General features: G+C 44.4%; 1 protein-coding gene across 1 annotated transcript in view; it reads left to right on the top strand.

Moving 5' to 3' along the window:
- Positions 1 to 22,865, top strand: part of Atg7 (Autophagy-related 7) — a 54,739-nt gene extending 31,874 nt beyond the window's left edge. Inside the window, exons 3-4 of the mRNA XM_050182227.3 lie at positions 15,931 to 16,467; positions 16,832 to 22,865. Coding sequence (XP_050038184.1) covers positions 15,931 to 16,467; positions 16,832 to 17,792 — 1,498 coding nt within the window. The 3' untranslated portion in view covers positions 17,793 to 22,865. The remainder of the gene's footprint in view (positions 1 to 15,930; positions 16,468 to 16,831) is intronic.
- Positions 22,866 to 27,283: the final 4,418 nt, after the last annotated feature.

Raw genomic sequence — 27,283 nt, 5'->3', positions numbered from 1 at the left:
CCTGGGTCACTGGGTAGTCTGTAGTCTTGTGGGTGGCACATCGGGCTGCTGTGCTAACCATCAAACCAACATGGGTCACTGAGTATGTGGCAATGGATACATAGGTGCAGGGGTGGGACTCCTGTGCCATTTTGATACAAATGCCAATTACTGAGCACAACTGCACCGAACGTAGAAAATTGACCGAAATCGCACCACACTGTGCCAGAACAGCTTTGGCATCTGTGCTCCGGCAGTGCCTGCGGACAGCGAGCGGATTCATACTCTGAAAAAGAGTGCAGCCATTCACATTCTGCACACCGCACGACAGTGCCTCCCGCACAGTTTCTCATAATTTTTGCACATGTAACACTGGACTGTCTGGCACTTCTGGCAAGTGGACGGCGCGCACGTGGCCACTTCTGCCTGTCGTAGCTGCTGTTGGAACGGCCAGGGAGGCTGTATTTAGCAGCCCGGCTTTCCCTAGCTGAGGCACAAAACAAGCAAAAGTAGACCGAGGGCGCTGCGAGTGAACTAGAACCTTTTTCAGCTGTTTTCCCCTCACGTCCAGTGCTTGATTATCTTGTTACTCCTGTGGCCTCTGGTATTGCTCTTGTGCCATTGGCATGAATAGAAATGCATGCCATAATGAACGCCTTTTATTTGTAATTACATTCAACGACTGATTTTTTTTACATGCCTGATAATTCGGACGGCTTCGCGGAACAGCTACAACCCCATAGAGTCAATGTATAAGAACATCTAGAATTTCGGACGCAAAACTTTTCGCTGTCCTAACTTTATTGTCATAACTGCAGGTCCAAAACAGCATTAATTGAAGCTATGAGAACAAAGAAAAACTGCGCTAAAAAGGACAAGACAGAGAAAGAACCACACGACACAGGCGCAGTTTCTCTGTCTTGTCCTTTTTAGCGCAGTTTTTCTTTGTTCTCATAATGTCATACCAACTAGCCCCTCACCGTACGCTTCTAGACTTAATTGAAGCATCTGCCATTTGGCTTATATCACAGCCTCGAACCGCCGCTCTCGCATGCCTATTCGCTGGGAACGCTAGATGCCTATCTGCTTCAGACTTTTGCTGCTAAGCTTCTTGCTGTTCGGTGCCATTATTTTCATTGTAAGAATTTGACGCTGTCAGTAGTGGCGCCCACTCCACCTCTGTTATTCTGACTGATGGCTTCGAAGCGCAGAAAGCATGCCACGTTGCATAATGCCATTTCCCGAAAGTCAGCTTCGCCGCAATGCAGTAATGTTATGCGGTCAAGCATATGCTATATATTATGGTGAAGCATATCAAGAGAGTAAAGGGGGCAACTGTCACGGGACATGGTATGTATTCCTTAATTATACACGCAGGTAACCGCCATATCCTGTCAAAGAATGAGCTAATATACGCCGAATAAGTGTACTGGCAGGCCTTCAGAGCTATTTTGGCCATCTCTGTGATGATTTGAGCTTTTCGGGCATTAAAGCACATGCATTCATTTTTGCTAATGTTATTGCGGGCTCTAGGAAGTCCGAAAAATTGGATGTTGACTGGTAGCTAGTTTCTAAGCATGGAGTAGTGCTTGCTATGCATGCATTTCGAAGTCTAAATTAAGCCGTTATTGCAAATGTCCTCAGTTTCACCCAAACTGGAAATTAAATAACGCATTGGAGTAGTCTCAAAATGGTTTATGTGAATTTATGCTGGTAGTGCCTTCATGTGATTATTTCCTGCGTAGATTGACACCACTTCATAAACCCATACCTAGAATGAGAATGATAAAGTATGCAGCCATACGGAGTATTTATTTATTTATTTATTTATTTATTTATTTATTTCGGATACTTTCCTGGCCCGAAGGCATTACAGAAAGGAGTGGTAAGTGAGAGAAAAAAAAAGGTACATAATTATACAATAATAGGTATTACAAAACGGCAGAAAATACAGCAGTCTTGAAATTGCCAACGTCAAATGGTAGTTAAACAAGTTGGGGCTAACTAGGATGCACTCTTTCCTATCTGTTTTTGCCAATATGCAATGTCGACATAATCTTCAAGCTTAGTGGGAGCCCTATGCCACCTTCGTCAACCAGATAAGTAGCAGCATGAGATCATACTGGTGAGTTATTACTCAAGAAAGGTGTTCTACTTTGATTTCTTATTCACATTTCATTTGTTCGTCACAGTACATCTGCTTACATACAAATGTCTAGCAGTAATTATATTATGGAAATGAAGTGCCGGCAAAGCTATGATTTCATAGATGCGAAAGAATCCTACATTAGGGAGACTCGTGCTGCAGCAGGTTCAGCGGGCGGGCATCTCTGTCCCCAGGGCCAGTATAGCATAAAACTGTTCCAATCTCTTTTAGTGCCCATATGGGAGAGGCCTGAGCCATTTTGACCTATCAGGATGGGCTAATGGTGTATTTGGAGTAAAAACGTAATAGTTTTACACTATACTGGCCCAGGGTCAATTGTGGCTCTCTGGGTCTGCAGTGACATGTGGTGACACAGAGGTTACATTACCGCGACAACTAGACTGCATAATTTGAGAACATTTCCTGCTATCATCATAAGCGTGGGCGCACGAATATATAGTGCGATCATAGTGCCATCAATGTTTTCGGCTTAACAGGAAAGCACGCACCGTGCTGCTGCTCGACCCACTCTCTCATATTCTAGTACGCTATAGCTACAAAGCGTGCTTCTACTGCCCCGCATTCTGATTGGTTTGCAGCAAGGTGGAACTATTTCTATTATGTAGAAATGGCTTTCAGTAAACCACAGTAGTTCATAACTGTGGCTTCTCTGTATGGTCTGCTGGTGAAGCGCATTCCCAGGCACTTCACCAACACTGCCCAGACATTAAATAAAGATCTATTTATAAGATATATCTTGGGATACTTCTGTAAATTTTGGACTTCCTATTGCAAAGTGCACATATTTGTGATTGCTTGTACTAATTAAAAATCAATAGGCACTATTACCAAAATTTGCATGCGCTAGACGGCTTCAGCATCCTGGTAATATGCTTCAAAATTCAGCTTAAGACATTGCTTAAGACAGTTGCAGTACAGCACTTCCGTTATTCCACCAAAATTCAGGTTGGCCTGCTCCAAACTGCTTCAAAATAAAATTTTATGACATATGCTCTGGGAATGTGCCGGCAACCACAGTAATGGGACCACATCCGTTCGTGACGCGTCCGTAATCGCAGCCGTTACCACGGTACGGGAAGCCTCGAGCTCGCTTCTCCCCGACACCGCCCCAGCTGCGGGGCCCGCCGGGGACCTTCTCCATCGGCGTCGCCACCGCTGGGAGGCGGCTCTCAAAAGTTCAGAGTTGGCAGACCAGCTCTGGGCCGTCCGGCAAGCATTAGATGCCGCCCGAGTCCAAGGACTTGGAGCCGCCACCTGAGGCCACCACAACGAAACTGCTGGCCATTCATTAACAAAGTTTCTTCTCTCTCTCTCTCTCTCTCTCTGCTCTAAATTGTACCAAAATGAAATTTTGTCTCCTCCAAGCTGCTCCGAAACACAAGTTTACTTGCTCCAAAAATTGCTCCAAAATGACTTTGGGCAGTCCCACCCCTGTAGGTGCTGCTCTTCAATGAACCTCTTTCACGCCGACATGGGTATATGCACGACTGGATAGCCTCTTGGGTCACTGAGTATGTGCCACTGAGTGTGGGAGCAAACGAGAGAACAACTGTACGTGTTCAAAGGCTCCGGCACGCCACGCTTCTTGTATCGGAGGCCATGTGCGGGCTTCTCGGCAATGCCACTAGATGTCACAGCATGTCCACAAAGCGCGAGAGAGGAGCCTGGCTGCAATGTGTCCCGTTTCTCAACATTCACATGCGCCGGCGCACCATGCATTTCGGAGGCAACGCTCGGGCATCGAGGCAGCAGCACTAGATGATGCCAACTGTTCTTGGGGAACCACGAAAGAGGTGTCTCACTGCTGTACATGCCTCATACATAACTTGTTTTGACGGTGGCAATACATTCTGTTGCTATATTTATTTATTTATTTATTTATTTATTTATTTATTTATTTCACGTACTGCCAATCCTATACCCGATCATAGCGGGAGGGGCATGTACGAGAATAGGTATATAATGTGACCAGCACAAGAGAAACGAAACATGTCAAATAAATGAGAACCAATGGTAAGATTTCAAAGCAGATTGAACAAAATTTAACAGATGCGAAATTCATTGTCAATGCAATCTTGCACAGCCTTAAAAAATAAAGTTGCAGGTTTAGTAATAGAAGGACCCAAGCTGTTCTCCTCTCTAGTAGCGAGAGGGAAAAATGAATTTCGAAAACATTCAGTGTGTAAAGAATATTCTGGTAGCTTTTGGTGATGGTTTCGTCTAGTTTTCCTGATTGTACATTTGGATACATGTTCGGGTGGGTCAATGTTTATCTGATGGTTGATTATTTTGTGCAGAACTAGACCAACTAGTACAACTTTCTGCATTCATTAGTGCAGAACTTTCATTCTAGAGAATTTCGCTCGGTATTTCAGTGGCCATATTCCTGCAGTTTTTAAAATCTGTGTTGGGAAATCAGATTGTCTCTGTTTATTATAGATAACCTAAACCGCCTTCCCTTGAATTCTTAGTTTGTTAGTATCTTCAGTATACAGGAACCACACAATATTGCACTTTTCTAAACTTGATCTTACATAGGTAGTGTAGGCTAATAGTTTAATGTCAAGAGGAGCCGAGCAGAGCCAACGTCATATATACATCAGACATTTGAAAGCACTTGAGGTTACCTGCTCTATGTGAAGGCGGCATTGAAGGTAACGCATTATGGTCAGTCCCAGATACTTGTAGCGTTCTACTGAAGGTAATACAAAATCATTCAATGCTAATGCATTACCATCAGCAGTCATGATGAGATGGATCCTGCTGCTTTTGTTGTGGCCAATGGTCCCCGCCGGTTATATTCCAGCCTCTTGAGCCATGAGTAGCCATACTTAACATAGGGCCCTATCGCTTGAGGAGGCTGGTATCTTGCAAGCTATCTCACTCAATGAGAAGAAAAGCGATGCCACCACTCATTTCAAGATACCGCAGGGCTTGCTGTCCGTGAAGTACAAAGAAGCTATTCTCTACTCCATGAAGAAAGGGACAAATTCCTGGCAAAATTGATTGAAATATCGAAATCGGACACTCTTACCAAAAAAAAAAACTGGCTTTAAGTGAGTGCGCTACGCCTGTTTTTAATATAATTAGCTGACATATTTTTCGGAGCAGCTCAATTTGACTGCAGCAACTGTACCTACACCATGGAACCAACTGGCAAGTGTTCTTCTGAACCAATATGTAATGGCAACCAAAATTTCAGATGCTGTACTGAACCTTGCTCACTTTCTCAGATATGATGCATGCATGATGAACAGCGCAATCAGTGTTGTCTAACTCGTAGTGACATCAGTCAATGTGTTGGCAACCCACGGCAGAAGAGTGGACGAAAAAGCTGTGTACACTGATCACCACAGTGTGTTGGACCTGCATGATTCTTTCTTGGTTTTTCAAGTGATACACGGTCCCTGTAGAGAGATCTGTAGTGCACAGTACTCGTAGAGCCCCACGGTGAAAAGGAGAAGAGGCTGGACTTGCGCCATCAGGCATATAGGCTCGACAATGGTAGCCGCGAAGCCAACGCAGTCGCCTGATAAATAAATGGCAATTCTGTATGGGCTTTCTGTTCCTACAAGTTGGTGACCCAGATGTGATACCACATCACAACTGTATACGTCTACCAAGTTTCTTCTCGAGGCCACGGAACCGGTCGCCGATCAACGACATCTTGAAGAAAACGGAACGTCTTCTGTCGCCACACTCAAACTTCCGGATTTCTGGCCCTCTGACTGTGAACTCTGGATAGTCCACATCGAGGCACAGTTTCACCGTCACCGAGTCGCATCTCGGGTGGCCAAGTATGACAACGTTGTGAGTGCGCTTAATGCGACCACTGCAGCTTTGGTCCGCGACATTTTGCTGGCTCCCCCCCCAATGATCAGTATGACACCCTTAAGCGGGAGTTACTATGGCACACCACTGACTCTGAGTCGCGACGGATTCAACAGCTCCTCTCATAGGAGGAACTTGGTGACAGAAAACCGACTGAGCTGCTTTGCCACGTGACACAACTCCTGGGAACCAGTCCATCATCAGCAGACTTGAAAATCCTTCTGGAGCTTTTCTTCCAGCGTCTACCGAACCAGGTACGCATGATTTAATGTGCCTCACCTACTACGACATCTGTTGAGGCCTTAGTGACAATGGCAGACTAGATTATGAATTCTTTCCAACCTGTGATATCCACTGTTGACCGTTGTAATGCACCCATTGCTACACAACCTCGTTTACAGCAGCACTTCGACGAGCCCGACAGTTCAATCACGCACCTTGCTGCACAAGTAGAGGAGCTAACTAATCAGTTGGCTGCCTTACGCTTTCGTGTGAGTAACCATCAGCAGCGGCATTCCTTGCATGAGCGAAACGTGTCATGCCCTCAGTCTTCCTTTATTTGTTGGTATCACGCCAGATATGGCACTCGCACATGGCAGTGCCTTTCGCCTTACAACTTTCTGGGAAACGGTTGGGCCACTCACTGATTGTGGCTTGCACTACTGGCCCTACATCAAGCCATCTCTTCTACTTCACCAACCGTGTCACAAAAGTATGCCAACTTGTAGACACTGGTGTGGAAATTTGTGTCATTCCCCCTACTTTTCAAGACCGCAGGATACATCGCCATGACACGTCTTTTCTCACTGCTGTCAATGGTCCCAACATTAAAACATATGGCCAGAAATCTGTCACTCTTGACCTTGGTCTGCAATGCCCTTTTCGATGGCTATTCACCGTCACCGACGTCCACGGGCCTATCATCGGTGCTGACTTTCTGTGGAAGTTTAACCTTCTTGTTGACCTTCGCCACTGCCACCTTCTAGACTCCTCAACAAACCTGTCCGTACAATATATCACCACGTCTGCACCACCTTTGCATCTCGTACAAGCACACACGCAGGTACCGAAACCATGGTCCACCATCCTGCTGGAATTTCCAGAGCTATTTGAACCACCCTCACCAGACCATCCAATAGTGCACAACGTCGCACACCACATTGTGACTAAAGGTCCACCAGTCTGACCTCGCCTCTTAGCATCAGACCGCCTAAAAATTGCAAAGCAAGAATTCGAACACATGCTCGAGTTGGGCTTCGTTCGTCCTTTCGCCAGCCCTTGGTCATCTGCTTTACACATGGTGCCCAAGAAGGCGGGTGATTGGCAGCCGTGGGGCGATTATCGCGCCTTAAACAAAGTGACGATTTCCGATAGGTACCCTATACCCCACATCCATCATTTCGCCGCATCACTTTATGGTTGCGGCATATGTAGCAAGATGGATCTAGTATAAGCCTACCACCAGATTCTTGTCGAGCTTTCCAACATTCCTAAAACCACATTCATTACCCCTTTGGCATGTTTGAATATGTGCGCATGCCATTCTGCCTCCATAATGCCGCTCAAACATTTCAGCTGTTCGTCGATCAAGTACTTCGTGGCCTGACTTGTTGCTTCATCTATTTAAATGGCATTCTTGTATTCAGTTGCTTTACTGTGGAACACGAATCTGACCTACGTAAGGTGTATGAATGCCTCCGTCAATAACGCCTGGTCGTAAACATCTCAATGAGTGCATTTGGCATTGCTTCTCTCGATTTCCTGGGGCATCGAGTAGATAAGCATGGCATCCAACACGTCCCATCCTGTGTCCAAGCCATTAAATTTCTTCCCTGCATTCTCCCGTACTGGAGCTGGCGGATTGCGTGACGCATACGTCACTGGCCCTGCCTTCTTTCTTTATTTCTTCCCTTTCCTGCCCTCGCTTTTTTGCTGCATGGCGCATTTCCGGTCATTGTCTCGCACACGAGCTGTTACATTTGTCTTGTTTCACGCAGCGCACAATTTTGTTCTCTGTGCACGAGGACACCTGATTAGTGGTAAAAGTCAGTGATACACAAACACTGAGGCAGACGCAAGTGGATCACAGAGCATGATTGCACTCTAGAACAGAGCAGAAGATGACAGTTTCATCCTCTGCATGCGCAACTGCACAAGATGGGAACAAGCAGACAAAACAGAAGTACATCTCTTGCAACGATATGAATGCATATGTTAGGTTTGTAGGTTTTATTATGTCTCTAAACTTTAATTCGTCTATTAAACTAACAGATCAAACAAATAGCTGCTGTTGCCTTAAATAATTCTCGAAGTCATATATCACTGAGTGACGTCTCAGCACTGCCAACTACATAGGCACACTTGTGTGGTTGACGTTGACTCTTAGGCTGGGAGTACAGTCATGCAAGGAGAAGGGCCTACCTTTTGACATTTCCTCATGCATGCGACTGTTTGCTGACTGCATCATATGCTGCACTATTAGAAGACGTGATGACCACCTCATCCTCCAGAAGGACCTTAACCTTGTCTATGCCTGGTGCGGTAACTGGCTAATGACGCTGAACTCGACTAAGTGCAAAACAATTTCCTTTACTCATAAACAGTCACTTTCTAACTTCACATATTCTATAAACAATGCTTCACTGCCCTGTGCAGTGTTATGTAAGTATGTAGGCTTGCAGATAACATCCGGCCTTTCATGGAAATTACGTATCACTAACATATGTGCTACAAAAACTGGCTTACTTACATTGAAATTCATTTCATTTCTCAGCTGATACACACAAATTTGCATATTTAACCTTCGTCCACCCACAACTTGAATTTGCTTTGTCCACCTTGTCCCCTCCATCAGCAGTATTTAATTTCAATGCTGGAAGCCGTACAAAATACAGCCAATTTCATGTAACGTTGCTCGTCATTCCAGTATAACAAAAATTAAGCTAGACATTCTGCTTCAGGTGTTAAGTAGTCATCGTTCTGTTGCTCTTTTATGCTTAATACACAAATATATTCATAGTGTAACGCCATCCCCACTGCCACTTGACAAACCACTACGCATGTCTTCATAATCACTTCAGTATCAAAGGCATATTTGGTAAAACTAAAGCTTTCAATTCTTTGGCCTTGCCATAAGTCATTGCACTTTGGAATAATCTTCCAGATACCATTATTTCAATCACTAAACGTGAACTACTAGCGAGCATTTGTATGTACATTTTATGAACTGAGAATGTATAATGATTCCTTCTTTTTCTGCTTACTTTTCTTTGTTCATGTTCATCATGTATTTTGTTGTATGGTCCCCCATCACTCGGTGCTCAGACCAGAGCCTGTGATAAATAAACAAATAAATAAATAAAACCTAAGCCATATTTTCAGCTGCCACTTTTCAGACCTTTTATTAGCTTTTACTCTCGCATTGCTGACCTGTGAACTTTGAGTGGTCTATCTGAATTATTGTGCAACTGCTGTTTGAAACCAGTAAAAAACCAGAAACCTGGCTTTACAAGGTTGACAATGGACAATAAACCGCTGGCTTTTCACCTGAGGTACTGCAATCTGTCTACCTGTATGACTGGGCAAGTGCACCTTATCTCACGCACTGCTTTAGCGATTTTCTTCTGGAAGCACCTTCCATTCCCTTCCAGCATGCCATAGAGGTGTTCAGCCATTAGGGCAATGTGATGACAAGCAGTCGATGTTTACGACTGTCTGTTTGGCTCTCTCATCATGGTTCCAACTGTCTGCCTAAAATACGCATGAACAAAGACACTAAAATATTGCTTTGTGCAAGGTTATAGCATGAAGAAGCAAGCTGTTTAGGAGGAATAGTCGCGTATAGTACTGCGTCATCTGCGAATCTCATCTATACAAAATTTTATACAAGTTCGGTGAAAAGTGATGCTGCGAGAGGTATACTGGGGCAAATAAACTGAGATCATCGATACACCTCTCAGCCAAATAATACAGATGTCATTACAGGGACCCACAAAAGACTTTGAAGATTTCGTACAAACATACCGAGTCGTTAAGGTCCTACTGATCATTAAGTGGCACATTCAAGTTGTCTATGTCAAGCGTGTAATTTATTTTAAGGTTTTAAATATGTGCACTGCTACCGATCACAGCAGCGCCGCTCTCCTGACTTTCGGCCACCCCGTTACAATCTACGTAGCTTGTGCGCATGACATCATTTGGGTGAGCTACCCAGTTGGCTACCCAGGTTGCGTCATTGATAATTTTTTTCAACATTATGGTGAACAAATGTTGTTCATAATAGTTGGAATGTTGGTTAATTTGTTCCCATAAAAAATGATGACTCACAATGACTGTCAGTGGCAATGCGTTTGCATTGAACCAATAAAAGTGGCACAGCATAATGCCACTGTCAAAACTATATATGTGTGAGGCGTGTACTTCAGCAGGGCACCTCGTGCACACTTCCCCGTGAACACTCGTCATATAGCACTGCCACCGCGAAGCCTGAGCGTTGCCTTCAAAATGCACGGTGCGCCGGTGCATGCGAATGCTGAGAAATGCATCGTGCAGCAGCTGGCCTCCTCTGTCGCGTTTCTTTGTGGACGTGGTATGACATGTAGTGGCATTGCCGAGAAGGCCGCACGTGGCCTTTGAGATGACAAGTGTGGCACATTGGTGCCTTCGAACACTTACGGTTGTTCCCTCGCTTGCCCCACACTCGGTGGCACATACTCGTGACCCAAGTTGGTTACATGTTCATTGAAAAGCAGCACATACCCAGTGCATTTGTGACACAGCCTGCTAATGTGTCGGGTTGCTGTCCTTGAGGAACCCTTGTGATGGTTTTGATTCCACTGAGCATCGGAAAAATTTAACCTTTTCAGGGTCAATGACGTACATATACAGCGCCACGAACAAGTCGAAAGTGGTTGATGCCGTATATTTACGGTGCCGTCTGTACGTTTAAAAAAGCTGGCCAATTTCCTAACTTTTTTAATTCTGTCATGTGGTGCCATTATGTGCGAATCCAGGAAATGTTTTTCACACGCCTCCTTCTCTCGGTTTTCGTTACATGGTTTGTTTTAGAGCTAGTTTGCGCCGGCGCGTCTATACACTACCGCCTGCGCATTGGCATGTGCACGGGTGGGCAGGCGGTGGTTTGGGTTTTGTTCCATGGGCGGTTTTGGCTTCTTGCGCTTGCAAAACTGATGGCTATCTCATTACTAGTCGCTCAAATGGTGACCGCTTGTTTTTCACTCGTTTAGTGCTCACAGGGATGCGCCTAGGCATGTTGTGCATGTGTTTGTGATTTTTTTTTTTTTTTTTTGAGGCGCGAAGATTAATTGCCTCAGGTTGGCGATAAGATGAAGATTAGTGGAAGTTTGTCACACTTTTGCTTTTTCAACGAGCACACAACCACACATATTCTTGAGTGTGCGCACCCACGCAGTTTTATTACGCTATGTGCGCACATATTAGTGTAAGAGCAGGAACGTTTGAGACTTGCAAAATATTCTCGTGTGCACATCTTCAAAGCCTTGAACTATGTGTATAACAATGCATCAAATTTTAATTCTTCTAAGTTTATTTCTTTTTTTATTGTTGTTATTCATGAATGAAGAGCACATATATACCAACGCAAAATATTTGTTTCTCACTTTACGGTCACCTGAGAAAATTACGGTAAATTTTTTTCTAAATAGGTCCCTAAAATGAATTAGAATCTGCAATAAAAAAAATCGACCCTGAAAGGGTCAAGGAACTTTTTTGATCTACGTAGAGGCGGCACATTCCCAGTGACACATATCAAGCTACCCAAGCTGGGGTCCAAGGCGTTCATTAAAGAGCGGCACATACCTACAGCGCGTACCCAGTGACCCAAGTCGGCATCAAAGAGGTTCATTCAAGACCAGCACAGACTGAGTGGCATGCACCCGGTGTTCCACGTCGGCATCAAGGAGCTTCTTTGAAGACCAGCACCTATGCACTCATTGCCGCATGTTCAGTGACCCAAGTTGGCCTGATGGTTGGTTTTGAACCTGTTACCTCAGCACAGCAGCCCGACGTGCTAACCATTTGACCACAGAATATCCAGTGACCCAGGTAGGCAGGGAAATGGTTAGATAAAAACATACATAGATAGCCCCCGGAAAGTGCATGAAGTACCCAAAGAATGCTAACACATTAATATTAACAGAATGAGAATATACTACAACAATTTATCACTACACTCAAGCACTTTCGGCGCACAGCGAGTGTCGTCTGCTTGTGTTACAACGTGCTTCTTGATCACGCAAGTTCTGCGGTCAGCGTTATTCTCGAGGTTTCTTTTTGCGAGCACCATGGATCGCCCCTATTACGTTGCAAGCTGCAAATATACCGGTTGGTGGCATGTCAAGCTGCAACAACGTGCCTCTCTGTAGGGCAACATGCAAGCGAAGTGCCTAAGGCGTATCACGCTGTCATTATCTGATCGGCGCCAGGATCAATGTGTTTGCAGCCATCACTTCACGCCGGTGGTTAACAACCACAATAGAGAGTTTTAGTGTGTCTGGTGTTCGGGTAAATGTAGGCGGACTGGGCATTTTGCCAGATGGGCGGAGATGCAAATGGGAGCAGCCTGCAGGGCACAGCCACCTGGTGGCACAGAGCTAAAATAGGAGTAACCAAGTGTACTCTATCTTGCTGAAGCGCATTCTACTTTGCTGCTTGTGTAAATTTTCAGCGGCACCACAATCATGAACACTTTGTCTGTTTAAATGTTTAAAATCTTTTACACTTGTTATGGCTGGTTAAGCTCTGCACCACGAGTTCACAGCACCATGCAGTCTGCTCATGTTTGCACGCTAAAGCTCCTTCATCACAGCAGCAGTAGTATGGGGGGGCTTTAGCTTGCACTTCCGCCAATTCGTCAAAACGGCCAGCTTGCCTGCAATAACCAGAATACCGCAGACGCTCGGCACTGCAACAGACCGCTCGCAACTCATTCTGCTTGGATAGCTCTTGCAGAGGATCAACGGTCAAGCGGCTGGCACAGAGGTTGGAGAAGCTTCGCGCGCTATCTCCAAGACAACCAGAAGTAGACGACGCGATGTCGCACCATGATATACAGCCATTGAAGGCTGAGCTTAGCCCAGACACTCGGTAACCGAGTTGAGGAGAAAAAGCATGGCTAGAGAGGAGGGTAACTTGTAATCATCCGGAGCTCCCTTAGTATGAGATGCTTCACTTAACTGGGAGTGTGAATGTTTCACTGTTTCAGTGATCCCTTAAGTTGTACCATACAAGCAAAAGAAGAAAGTAAATAAGCTCAGCTGGTTCTTAATGCAAAATAGTGGCCTTAATGCATTTATGGTGATGAATTGTTTAAAGGGCCCCTCGACAAGTTTAACCATTTTAACCAAGCGCAGTGTATGCAATGTGCGCCGACAATCACGCCTGCGCAACCCTTTTTCTTGAGGGAGCCCTCCTGCACAAGTGCAACTACGCAATTCGCATTGTTGAAACATTATTCACTATGACACATGACTTCTAGAATTATTAATTATTACTTGTTACACATATTTTTTTGGCTGATTCCAACCCTTATGTAATACCCACTCGTGGGGTCTTTAAGGAAATAAAATGAAATCAAATCAAAAGAAAATTATTGAGGGCTACAGCAGTTACCTGTTTAATCTGTTGCTTCACTAGACGATTGAAAGTTTAGAGAAATAATGAAACCTACAAACAGCATGTCCGAGTGTCTGTTTTCCCACATCGGGGCAGGTGCACGTGCAGTAAGCAAAATGTGCATGCAGTGAGGGATGCATTTCAGTGTAGTGCAGAAGCAGCCAGACAACAACGCAGGTGTGTTCTTAACACAAAACCATGCACAGCACAACATGACTCAAACACAACAGCTCATGCACAAGACCATCACCGGAAGTGCGCTGCGCAGCAAAAATGCAAGAGAAAGGAAATGAAGGTGGGGCCCGTGTCATTTACATGATGAAATCTTGCAGCTCCGGTGTGGGAGAATGCAAGCAAAGAATTTCGCTTGCCGAGGCTGTGGAGTGCAAGTGGAGTGATTATTTATGTTGGCAGTTAAGGTCATCTCCTGAAGTCATGGGTTCACGACACTTCAATTATTCCTATCTTTGCTATTAAAAAAATTCTTGTGGTGGAGGGCACATGACTTCCAGCATATAACCAAATTTGCTATGGGGCCTGGTGAGACGTCCTTTAAGGGAAAGTTAAAAAAATATTTCTTCGATATGTAATGGTGTTTTGTAATATGCCAGTGTTACCACTATTTTGACAGAAAGAAAAATGTGAAAAGTCAATTTTTACATTTGCTTCTGCACTAGATTTTGCTGACGTATATAATTAATTGAAACACATTTTACTTTGATGGTGAAATCGACTCATTGAGATGCTAGAAACGCCTTTAGAATACCACAACTATTATTTAGTTTTGTAAAAACACAACTTTCCCTCTGGGTAAACAAGTATAAGCCATAACATTAGAGCTGCACCGAATGAAGGCAATCTTTTTTTTTAATAAGCAGTTAGAGGCTGTTTCACACCCATAAAGACGCAAGAATGTTTCCTCAGCTAGACTTGTGGAAGTCGAAAAATATGCTGGATCAGTCTGCGCAGAATTATCGGCTGATGACATTTAAGACGTGTCATTTTGAAAAACTTTTGATTGGACCTGTGTCGCAAGGTTGAACAAAATGTATGCAGTGTTTTAGTGAAACAAGTTTAGTGAACGTTTAGTGGGACGTTTTAGCATGAGTGTCGATGTTGTCATGTGGGGGGGTTCACTTCCATTGTTTCACAGTATTTTACATCATGCATCAAAAGGTGCTTTTCAAGTATGCTAGGCATGAAATAGTTAAAGCTCTCACATTTGACGTACCTATAATGAGTTCTTGCATGGAGTCCACATTCTGTAAACTTGACAAAACTCTCTAAATAATTAATAATTTTTAATTCATTTTGTAGCTGTGCTTTTCATAATGTTGATAATGCAAGAAATGCAGTGAAACTTTGATTGCAATGGACAGAATTAATTGGTGCTTGAAGGGCACTTAAACCTTGCTTTATCAACATATATTGCAGTAGCATTTAGTTCCATTATTACTTCCACTTCAACTCCAATATCAGCATATACCATTTGCTAATATTCGTGTTATTGCTCAAGTATTTTTTTGTCAGGCATTTTGTGACTGTGTGAAACTTTCCACTGAAAATATAATGATTTAAATTTGACAAGTAAAGCATGTTCCTTCTCTTTATATCTATAATACTTACTTGCACTCCAAGTTATACATGTTCGTGGTATAAAGATCAAAGTAAGCGCTAAAACGGATGAGAGGGCTAGTTCGTTGCAATTTATCATTAAAACATATATATCACAATTAAGAGATAGAAGACAGGGGAATGGCAAGCCAAATGTAACTCAGAACTGAAGAATTTCTTGAAAAGCTTCACATATATTCACATAGAAATGATCATGCATGTGGAGGAAAGCAAGGGATAAAAACAAAACGATATACGGCTACCAATTGTGAACAAATGTAAAGACTTAAAGCCCTAAAGCCAAACGTATCCATAATTGTCGTATATTGTCCCTTAAACACCTCTATCAGGGTATTACATAAAGTGGGGGGGGCAGGGGAACGAAGGCATCAATAAACACTATGGTAATTATTGTACAGTGCTTAACTTACTTATACACTGGTAAACAATAGATGCCAACAATCGAGAAATGCAAATTTCTTATGAAACATAACAGAAGGGTAGCTGACATGAGCATCCCCTCTTTTTCTAAGATGGAAGGTTTCTACTGATCCTCATAGTTGTCCTGTCGTGCCTCTGTCTTCCATCATTTTGTTTCGCTATATAAATGTTTTCACCACAATAACGAGCACGCTCAGTTACCCGGGTGGCGGAAATGTAAATCACAGCCGTTCTTTGTTGTCAAGGATGGCTTGCCTGAACGTCGCATATGCTGACCTGGAGACACCCGAGAAGCGGGCCGCCTTCCTCGTCGTGCCATCGGGAGAGGAGGTGGAGATTCGTCCCTTGGAGCAGCTGCCCACGCTAGTGGCGGACTGTCGGCCCTTCTACCTGGCCTTCTCGGACCCGTCAACGTCCACCAGCCACCCAGGCTGGCCACTCAGGAACCTACTGGCGCTGGTCGTCCACCACTGGGGTCACCTGGTCCCGCGGTTAGACGTGCTCTGCTACCGGCGTGAGGCTCGCCACGGACACGTGGACAGTAGCTACAGCCTTATCCTCGACGTCCAGCTGGGCAACAACGCTGCCGCTTTTGACAGCAGCGCACCCGTGTTTGTCGGCTGGGAGCGTAATGCCGCGGGCCAGCTGGGTCCCCGGAGCGTGGACTTGAGCATGAGCATGGACCCAGCTCGACTGATGGAGAATGCACTCCAGCTGAACCTGCAACTGATGCGGTGGCGGCTGGCACCAACGCTCAATTTGGAGATTGTGGCATCCACAAAGTAAGGAGGTTTCATCTCTCGTTGAAAAAGTGGGTGCGTCATGGATCGGTGCATGGAACGAGATTCTGTAATAATGTAAATGTGGAGGGCACGTTCTGACCAGTGCTAGTTTTTACAAATGCAGGGGATGATTGCATTATCCATATGAGATTGGCATGCTCTTAGGAGCAGGTAGCAACAGTAATACTATATAAGCTTGGAGTTCACTTAACGTTAAATTAACTAAAGATAAAAAATAAGTACCGCAAAAATTTATCAATAGAAGCATGCATGCACATCACGATCAATAGCAGCACAACACATTCGGGACAAAGCACGAGATTGCACAAGTATAGCACGTGTTCAAACAACCTCGCCCGTGCAGGTGCCTTCTGCTGGGCGCTGGCACCCTGGGCTGCAGTGTGGCCCGGTGCCTGGTCAGCTGGGGCGTGCACACCATCACGTTCGTCGACAATGGCGTTGTGTCGTACTCGAACCCGGCGCGCCAGTCACTGTACACCGTGCGAGACTGTCGCGATGGCGGCCGACCCAAGTGCGAAGCCGCTGCCAATGCCCTGCGTGCTGTGTCGCCTGCAGTAAACGTGCGGGGCGAGAACCTGACGGTGCCCATGGCCGGCCACAGCGTGCCCTCCCAAGCCGAAGACCTTGTGCAGGCAGACGTCGAGAGGCTGGAGGCACTGGTTGCCGAGCACGACGCCGTCTTCCTACTGCTCGACACCCGTGAAGCCCGCTGGCTGCCGACGGTGGTGGCAGCCGCACAGCGCAAGATTGTCCTCAATGCGGCGCTGGGCTTCGACACGTTCCTCGTCATGCGCCACGGCGTTGCTGCGGGCGAGGCCGGAGACGATGCCGAGAAGCTGGGTTGCTACTTCTGCAACGACGTCGTCGGGCCAGCCGATTCGACACGCGATCGCACCCTCGACCAGCAGTGCACCGTGACAAGGCCGGGTGTCGGCGCGATCGCCGGTGCCCTGGCCACCGAGCTGCTGGTGGGCCTTCTGCAGAGTCCCCTGAAGGGCCGGTGCCCTGCACTAGAGGATGCGGAGGCCCCCTGCGAGAACCCCCTGGGGCTCGTTCCGCATCAGGTCCGAGGTTTCCTGGCCCGGCACGTGTACATGACGCCCACCTGCATGGCCTTCCCCATGTGCACGGCCTGCTCGCCACCGGTGCTCGAGGAATACGCCACTCGGGGCTGGGAGTTTGTGCTACAGGTGCTCAATGACGCTGCCTACCTGGAGAAGCTGACGGGACTGAGCAGGCTGCACGAGGAGACGGACCTGGACCAGGTCTGGGCGCTCAGTGACAGTGAGGACAGTGCATCGTGAAGATGCCTGTTGGCACACCACAGCAGCACACCTCAGCTGGAATATTTTGTGTGGTAAAACAAATGGCATGAGAATGGTGGAAGCTTTACGGTGTATTTAATGTGATTGCTCACACTTGGGTGGAGTACTCTCTTTTTTCTCCACAGCATGGCAAATGCAGCTGGCTAGTTGACTTTGATATCATACTGAGTAAGATCATTGCGAATGTTCACAAAGCTATACACAACTGCTGTTGCATCTCATCAGCACACGGCATACAATTGTAGGCGTGTGTTATGAATTTTATCTGTGGCACATTGTTCATCGCTCATACACTGGCCATTTCAGGTATGCATTCTGCCTCAAATGTGCACTTTCTCGCTGACTGTATCTGAAAGTTACTATTTTACGAAGTCACAAGCTCTTGTTCTTAGTGAGCGTGTACTTATTTGCAATATGTGCTTTATGCAATAAATGTAACCTTAGGATGCACGAAGAATAAAGAAGACTGGCTGCTTGTTTGCAAAGTATCACGTGATCACTCAAATTCCAGGCACTGTAAATAGTTTGCTATGAAAGGGGTTCTTTTCTTCTCTGGCTGTGATGAACTGACAATAGTGCACAAAATGAACTGTATTTGGAAGGATGGCTGATCATCTTGAAGTAATGTTTCTCGACGAGGCACGACTGGGCTGTAGCGGATTGCTTTATTACCTTTTCTTTTTTTCCAGTCATGAAACGTCTATGGTAGAGCTTGATATGTCACCCAAAGTGGCCACAATGTGGTTCAGAGTCATTTACAGGGCACTTGCCATTACTCAGGATAGGTTAACTCACATGCATGTAGGCCGGCAAGCTGTGCAACCTTTCCTATTGTAGTGTTGATGGAGAACGCAATAGAAACTGTGCATTTATGCAAATGCCACTAACCACACAATTCCTTAAATATACAATTGCTAGGAGCACACTAAATGTGGGGATTTTAGTCCAATTGCTTATTAGCAGCAAACATGTGCGCTGTGACTTGCACTTCAGCAGTTAGATGATTCCAGTCTTTCGTTCAAACAGCAAAAAACTGGAATCATCTTCATCCTGCTGAAGCGGAGCACCATTCAGTCATTCATCGCTCAAAGCATTAACCGAAAATATAACCTAGTAGATATGCCCAACCCTCATGCAAAACCACGAATGGGGTATTTGAGGTGTCAATAAATAAATAAATCGGTAAATACCACGTATACTAGTGTAAGGGCCATACTTTTTTTCTAGAATCTGGGCTGGGTGCGGCCCTTACACGAATCAGGCCAATGACGGTCCACTAAAGGTTCATGCTGTTTCCGAAACTGTAGGAAATGGTGAGGGAGGTGCAAATGACATAACGCTGCACTAAACGGCCTCAGATGAAGGCCCATCGTCCCTGGCCAGCGCTGACCCAAAAACCCTTCTCTAGACGTGGAATGCCACCTATCTGACTGCCAACACATCTGAGATGACACGCCACACAAAGGAATAATGGTGCAGTGGCACCTGCCTGAGCAGCAGAGACGGAAAAGCAGCGATCTTCATCTAGCGGCAATGGAACTAATTCACTTTCTGGCGGGCCATTTCGAATTATTTCCCAAAACTTCGCCCTCCAAAGGTGGGGTGCAGCCCTTGCACGAGTATATGCGCTAAATAAATATAGGCAGTTATTGTGGACCACGAAAAATTCCCTACCGTAACACTGCCACAACAGTTAACAACACCATGGTAATATAACTAAGTTTATACAACAGGCATTTAGTGTGCTTCCAGTAGTTTCTTTTTTAATTTGAAGAATTGTGCAGTTAGTGGTAGCCACATGAATGCACTGCTTCATTCGTATTGTCCTGCGAAATTGCAGTAGGGAAGGTCACACTGCTCACAGCAATGTATGCATGAGAGTTTGCCTACCACGGCTGATGGCTAAGTACCCTCTAAACGGCTGCGCATCGATTTGGGCAACATACCGAGCTTTCTAACAAAAGATTTGTGACTAGAAAAACAAGGTAGGACTTTGGCACGAGTAAGCGCATTTCTCCACTGCATATCCTTAGCGTGCTGCGTGTCCTGAGAATATGTATGTATATTAACTACTTTGTGTTAACTGTGTAGATAATTTTTGTGGGGTTATGTTTTCTTGAGGAGGAAGGCAAGGAGGGAAGTTGGAAATATTTGAATATAAATGAAACACTACCTTACCCAGTTTGCATTTTAATTGATAATTTGATACTGGAGATTTTTGAACATTTGCTAGTGGCTGAATATACTATGCTTTTGAGTCTACAAGATAGAGCAACTTTGCAAGGCTGCTTAAAATATTACTCATTTTTTAACTCAACTGTATATACTCTAGGCCATTTCTTCAATCATAGCTACAAAGCACTACGCTACAGGGACCATCTTCTTTGTGCAGAGTTGCTACTTTCTGGGCTACAGGTTGCAGTAAATATGTGAGTTGCGTAGTGAAGCAACAGTATTCATATCCAAAATTTGTACGATCGCACAAGTTACGTAGCAAACAGAACACATGCTTGCAGTTTATTCGCTTACTTTCATTAAAGAAAGTCGGTGATGTTCTCATGTGTTTTCTTAGCTGCTAAATGAGTGAGTAGGCACTTCCCAAAGGCACAGAACTGCACACCAGCGGCCGAGCTTGCCTCCCAGCAAACTTCACTGTTTGGTCCCCCCACCCCACTCTGTAATGCACTCCATATACGTTGATCTGCAAATAGCACGCCGCGCCTCAAACTTGCCAACATGTGAAAGGCAGCTCCAGATAAAAATAAATAAACTAATGGAGTGGGCTGAGAAAAATGGTTTCCGCTTCTCTACTCAGAAAACTGTTAAGTGCTATTTTCGCAAAAACGAGGGTTTACTTAGACCCGGATTTAAAATTGAACGATGTCGCGCTGCCGGTAAAACGAGAATATAAATTCTTGGGAATAATCTTTGACAAAAAATTAAACTTCCTAGCCCACATTAAAGCACTAAAGATTAAGGCAAACAAAGCATTGAATATCCTCAAAGTTTTATCTCATAAGCACTGGGGTTCCGACCGAACGTGTCTTTTACATATTTACCGGTCTCTTGTTCGTAGCCTTTTTGACTACGGCTGCATTGTTTACGGCTCAGCCAGACAGTCCTACATCCAACGACTTCATCCAGTACATAACCTTGGACTGCGACTGGCCAGTGGTGCCTACAGAATGTCACCTATTCAAAATTTATACGTCGAGTGCAATGAACCCTCCTTACAGCAGTGCAGAGCATTACTCACTTTCTCTTACCTACTCAGAATTCAGTCATCACCGCAACACATTTGCTACAACATTGTCACACAGTGCAACTGACACCTACACTATACAAATAAACCGAACATGATTAAGCCACTTGTCCTGCGATATGAGGAATATGTTCGGGATTATGACATTCCTCGCGAAGTGCTGCAGGTTGCCAGAAAGCCAAAGCGTTTGCCCCCGTGGCACGACTTTCAACAGTTATGCGACAGGACATTAATACATTTAAAGAAGAAGGACACCCCACGCGAACACATTATACAAGAATTCTGTGCTCTTCAGTACAAATATCAAAACCACCTAGAATTCTACACGGATGGCTCTAAAACGAAAGAACACGTGGGTGTGGGGGTCGTAACGGAAAATTGCGAAACAAGTATTCAATTGCCACAACACGCCTCTGTTTTTACGGCCGAAGTTTTCGTTATATGGGTTGTTAAAAAGATTATCGCTGATAAGCACAAAGATGCAGTCATATACACAGATTCTTTAAGCACACTGAAGGCTCTACATCTGAAATCTGAGTGTGAACCCCTGATAGGAGTCATCTTAAACATGGTGGCTTTTAACGAATACGGGAGGTCAATTCGTTTCTGCTGGGTCCCAAGCCATGTTGGAATACCAGGTAACGAAGCAGCTGATAGATATGCATTGATGGCAGCGTACAAAGACATTACAAACACAACACTCCCATATAAAGATAACATCCGTGCAATTAGAAAAGCCTTAACGGTAAAATGGCAACGCGAATGGTACCGTTGTGCCGACAACAAGCTACATCTGACTAAACCCATAGTTGGTGAATGGAAGTCATGCTATCATCAGGAGCGGTTCTTCGAAGTAGTTTTATGCCGACTACGCATTGGGCACACACACCTCACACACAATTACTTGCGAAAGAAGACAGACCAAAGTGCGAGAAATGTCAACAGCCACTAGCATTTATGCACATATTACTCTCATGTACGCTGATTGAAACACACAGACGAACACTTTTGCACTTATTATATCAACTACACATACCTTTACACCCTGCTGTCATTTTAGGTGATGATCCACTAGTCCCATTATCTGACGTCCATAAATTTTTAGACGACACTAGATTTTTACATAAAATATAGATTATTAACGCAGCCTTTTCCTTCATAAACTGGATTTTAAAACACCTCGTGTTTGGCGCAGCATAGCCTTAGCCACTTTTGCGCCATTAAACCCCATTTACCTAACTAACTTCACTGTTTGGCAAACTCCACATGTTGTCCCAACTTTGCTTGCCTGACATTGATGTTGAAGCGCTGAGTGTTCCAGTCAATCAGAAAAGATACAGAATAGAGATATTCGTGTTGGGGGGGGGGGGGGGGGGGAATAATTATAGCGGGCAGCTTAGTATGACACAATGTAAACATAAACTTCACCCGCAAACTTACAAGGAAGTAGGAAAAATCTAGGACTTCACATACTCCATAATAATTATCATCGCAAAGTCTGCGCTCATACGCAGAGCCAACATACATACCTCAAAGACTAAATCAAGCATCAAAAACGAGAATTTCCTTGTGAGGATGGCATATTTTGATATTATTCCTTTGTGCGCAATACTGGTGAGTGAAATGGCCTTCCCTTCCAAGTTATGTCATATTCAGCAGATGGTTTTTATCACACTTAGTGCTCATTATGTTTGTTTTGTTTCATTGTTAATTCCCCATTGCTATAATTCTTGCACAGGTGATGCATGTATATAAATAAATAATAATGAATAAAACGTCATTATCTTGTCCTGCTTGTTCACAGTGGTATCGAGCGTCAACAAGATGTTGACTGAGTGTGGCCAGGTCAATGTCGCTTCTTCTTGGAGTACTTCCAGCCTCTCTCAGAACAAGGGTGCCTTCCACTTTCGAGACATTGCTGTTGAATGCGGCTGTTCGAGCTTAGCTACACAGTGCACTCTACGAAGGAATGCCAAGTGTTTGCAGCAGTTTGTGATTCCTACCGATAGAGCTACTGTATCTGATGATGATGACGATGGCCGCTTTTCCTCCAACCGTGGTGGTGAAGAGTGTCGCTGCAAAGTACGGAAAGTGCTTGTTTTCTGCCGGCTGCTTGTTTGTTTACATGATGCCTTGGTACCCGAGTGCATACGCAGCGGCTCACTTGTTTGTGTCATCCATCCCAGCTTCCTACAGCATTCGCATTATCCAAAAGTATTGTATGTATATTGTATTTGGACCGGTACTGCAACAAATTCATACCACCCCAAAATTCGCAATAAGCGTGAAGAATTTTACTGTAGTACGCAGTCACTTGATGATTATTGGGACACAGAAGGAACCACAAAAAGTGTTCAAGGTATCACCAAGGCCAGAAAAATTAATTCCGAGGAGGAGGAGGAATAAATGTTTATTGTCTTGACAGTTCCGAGGGAAAAAGTAGATTTCATTCTCGTTTACAGTGCCAGCAGTGTACTGTGCTCACAGAATGAAACTCATCAATTTAGGGCTAACTAATGCACATACTTTCATTTCCATCGGCTGTAGTTCGTTTCGCATAGATGTAATTTCAGCGCATACACTTATATCGAAGTCTGCGTCACCTTTGCTGACCAGATTCCTAGCGACATAATGTGGTACTCTCGGGTACTTCGCACATATGCGGGGTTCTACTAAATGTTCCCTGTCGCATTTCACTTCATGAGCACTGCACATTTACACTCATTTAGGTGCATACTGTTGCTCAATATTGCAATTCAGTCATTATTTACTTCAAGTTATGTAATGGTTGAGGCCAGGAGAGCATTATGCCACGGAATCAAAAATGCCACACACGACCTTGACTGCGCATGGCTAATTCAGAAAGGCAAACCTATTGCATTCCATCCAGAAGGAGCAGAAGAATGCTCCTCAGGTGCATTCACAGTGGTTGCCAGTGGGATGCTGAATTAGTCTAGCTCGTGTGCAGTCTTAGGCTTAATCGTCGATGAGCCGCTCTTGAGAACGTAAAGAGTGGCAAACATCCTACGATATCTTGCCACTTCACCAGCCAGTAAAGGACATTTATTACAGGCACTCACACGCTTAGTATACGCCATATCCTAAATTGCAGGCAACACTACTAAAGGTTCAAGAGACTTCTCTCACTGCCTGCAATGGCGTCCAATAATTGGTATGTCATTTATGAAAGAAAGATACAGGTATGCATCATGTAATTTTGTGTAAAGCCTCGCACCTTGATGTCGCAAATAGGACACAGTTGTTACACTGAAGGCATTGGAGATATAAACCTATTTACTATTGAACAAGCAGAGCGACTAACTGCCACAGCACACCACTTGCTGCCGTAACCAAAACCACACATCGCTTACTGGAAGCACTAAGGGAGCACAACCTTAAAGTTGCAGTCGTAATATATATATGAATTCGATATTCCTCAGAAGGTGTCACAGGTCAAAACAACTGCACTGTAAAACGTGCCGACTGAGACTTCTATGACTGGATCGATTGCATAGCTTCCACTACATTGCTTGCTAAGTATGAAATGTAGTGTAGTAGTTTGTTTTAGCCTAAGCAGTGCTAACTATGTCGGTGTTCTGTCCCCAAAATTAATTTGGCACCAGTTCAATGCCAACCCATCTGCAGGGACCGCGTGGCACTGGAAAGCTGAGAAACTGCCTTGCCAATCAAGGCAAGGGTACGAGCTGACCGACATTCAAGTTAACAAACTCTGCATCAGTTCTATGCCATGGAACTATCGAGAGGAAGCAATCCTAGATATTTTCTTTTCAGAGTGTCGCTAAGTGATGCAATGGGGCATGTCCACATCCACCAACGATTACCTGTTTACAGTATTGCCATTACCATTGTAGAGCTAGACGAAGCCAGATGAAGTGACCAAGCTGTACCACTATTGTGGTTTTGCTGGTTGGTTTACAGCGAAGCCACCATGGCTCCATTTTTGAGCTCTAGGTTCTAAAAATGCCTGGCAGAAAGTAAGTTTCAGCCAGTCTGCTTCTATCCAACAAGTATCTTTGGCTGAAGCCAGCCACTACTGATCATCATGCTAGAAGGCGACTGACATCATTATAATTGTAAAGTCAACCTTGAAAGGCCCCCTACAGAGCTTGATGCATGTCCAACTCAGCAGCCGCTCAGTTGCAAGAAAGTGCAGCTGAGAAGGAGATTTTAGTATATTTCAGTGTTAAGTGTATGAATAAGGTTTATTTTTCCCTCCTTGCATTCCTGCCTCTAGCATCCTTGAAACCCTTGAATTGTCCTTGAATATTGAATCGAATGTTCTGTATGAACCCTGCTATGCAGTCGAGTAATGGCACTGTGACTATCCAGGTATGTAGGCATTGGGCTGCAGATGGGTCAATGTGTGGGGACGGCAGTATAGCATGGCATTAAACTGAACCACCATTGACTGGCATACTGTATTTCATCATTTCGTTATTTGAAAGACTGTATTTTCATTAAGGAAGAACTGGCACATCACTTCAAACCCTTGCACCAGCGCTCCAGCAGACAGCACCTCTTGTTCGACACAGAAACACAGCGTGTGGTATCTGCCATAGAGTTTCCTACGATAATTACAGAGGGAACTCTGGCGCAGCGATTGTTACAGCTACCATGGAAATGATGGGATTCGTCTGATCTTTGTGCTTGGAGCTTCAGACGTTCTTGTGGCTTCGTTTATTTACTCTTAGCCTAAAGTGGACTAAATTTTAAAGTAACTTATACTTATTTTAATTCAGAAGGTAATAAGACTCTGCAAGTGTGCATAATCGCTGTTAGTTGCGCTGGTTCAGCTTGTCCATTTATTCATGGTGTAATGGTTTCAATATCGTGCTTCTATTCTAGAAGTCCTGCGTTCGAATCCTGCCACCAGACAATTTTAATAATGTTTATCAAATTATTTATAATTTAGTACTTCCTTAAAAACAATTAGCAAAGTGCCGAAACCGTTTAAAGCCAGAAGGACACTCTTTAGGCAAATCCATGTGCTACCCATCCTTGCCATGCTGGCTGAATGGCCCTGCTTGCAGCTGTCATAAACACTGGTGCCACAGTTCCCTCTAGTAATTGTACGATACTCTATGGTGTATGTGGGATGCCAATTCTGCATTCTTTTTCACTGCCCAAAGCTGGTTGTAGGGTACTGGTAGTGTGCGTGTGTGTGTGTGTGCGCGCGCGTGCGTGCGTGTGTGTGTGTAATTAATTAATTAATTAAGTGTAAGCAAGTAATTTACAACCTGCTGTCAAACACGGCGAAAGATCACTTGCTCTTGCTTCTGCAATGTCGTCATGCAACACAGACGAAAGCAGCTGGCTGAGCAATGCTACTGGTTGATCGTGAGAGCATCCTCAGTAATACATCATTGCTAGTTTTGAGTTAAATAAATTATATATATATATATATATATATATATATATATATATATATATATATATATATATATATATATATATATATATATATATATATGTGTCTTTGCAGTCTCAGGTTTGCCCATCTTACCACTAATGGAATGAGCGACCTTTCTCGTATTAAAGAAGTGTAATTTGCCCATGTAGCTTCACATTAAATGTACATTTTTGTATTTAATGCATGCATGTGACGGACACATACAGTGTGCACCGCACAAGGTTGGGTCACCAATGATCATTCATTGTAAACATTCTTTCACTGCAGTAGTCGAGCAGCCTGAACAAGAAACTGACCTGCTTTCTGTAGAACAGCGTTTCGCTGTATACGCTGCTTGTATTCCTTATTGTGTTCAAACATATACATACCACTTTTTTTTTTTTTTTTTTGCTCAAATAATTTTTCTTTTAATCGCTGCTGACAGACAGCATTCTTCAGCTGCATTTACTGAAAGCGCAGATGTTGCTTGCATGACAGATTAGTGCGCAGGGAGCAAATTAAGAAGAATCGCTAATGAATTTTTAATTACATTCACTTTCAGGCATATGCTGCAATTACCAAATTGAAGCCAAGCAGTAGTAAAGTCGCATTTGCTTAGCAGAAGTCTAGCATCATTTTCAAGATACCTGGAGCTCAAGTATGCTGCTACGAGATACATGGGCATTCTAGTTAACAGCTAGTTTCCCAGAAGTGTGGGCCAAGCTGTTCACAATACTTTTAACCATGACGGCGAAGTATATTTTAGCAGATTTCAAAGGCAGATGTCTCAAAAATGGC

The sequence above is a fragment of the Dermacentor andersoni genome, chromosome 7 (genome assembly GCF_023375885.2).
Source record: "Dermacentor andersoni chromosome 7, qqDerAnde1_hic_scaffold, whole genome shotgun sequence".
NCBI classification, from domain to species: Eukaryota; Metazoa; Arthropoda; class Arachnida; order Ixodida; family Ixodidae; genus Dermacentor; species Dermacentor andersoni.
This window is presented reverse-complemented; position numbering and strand designations above follow the sequence as displayed.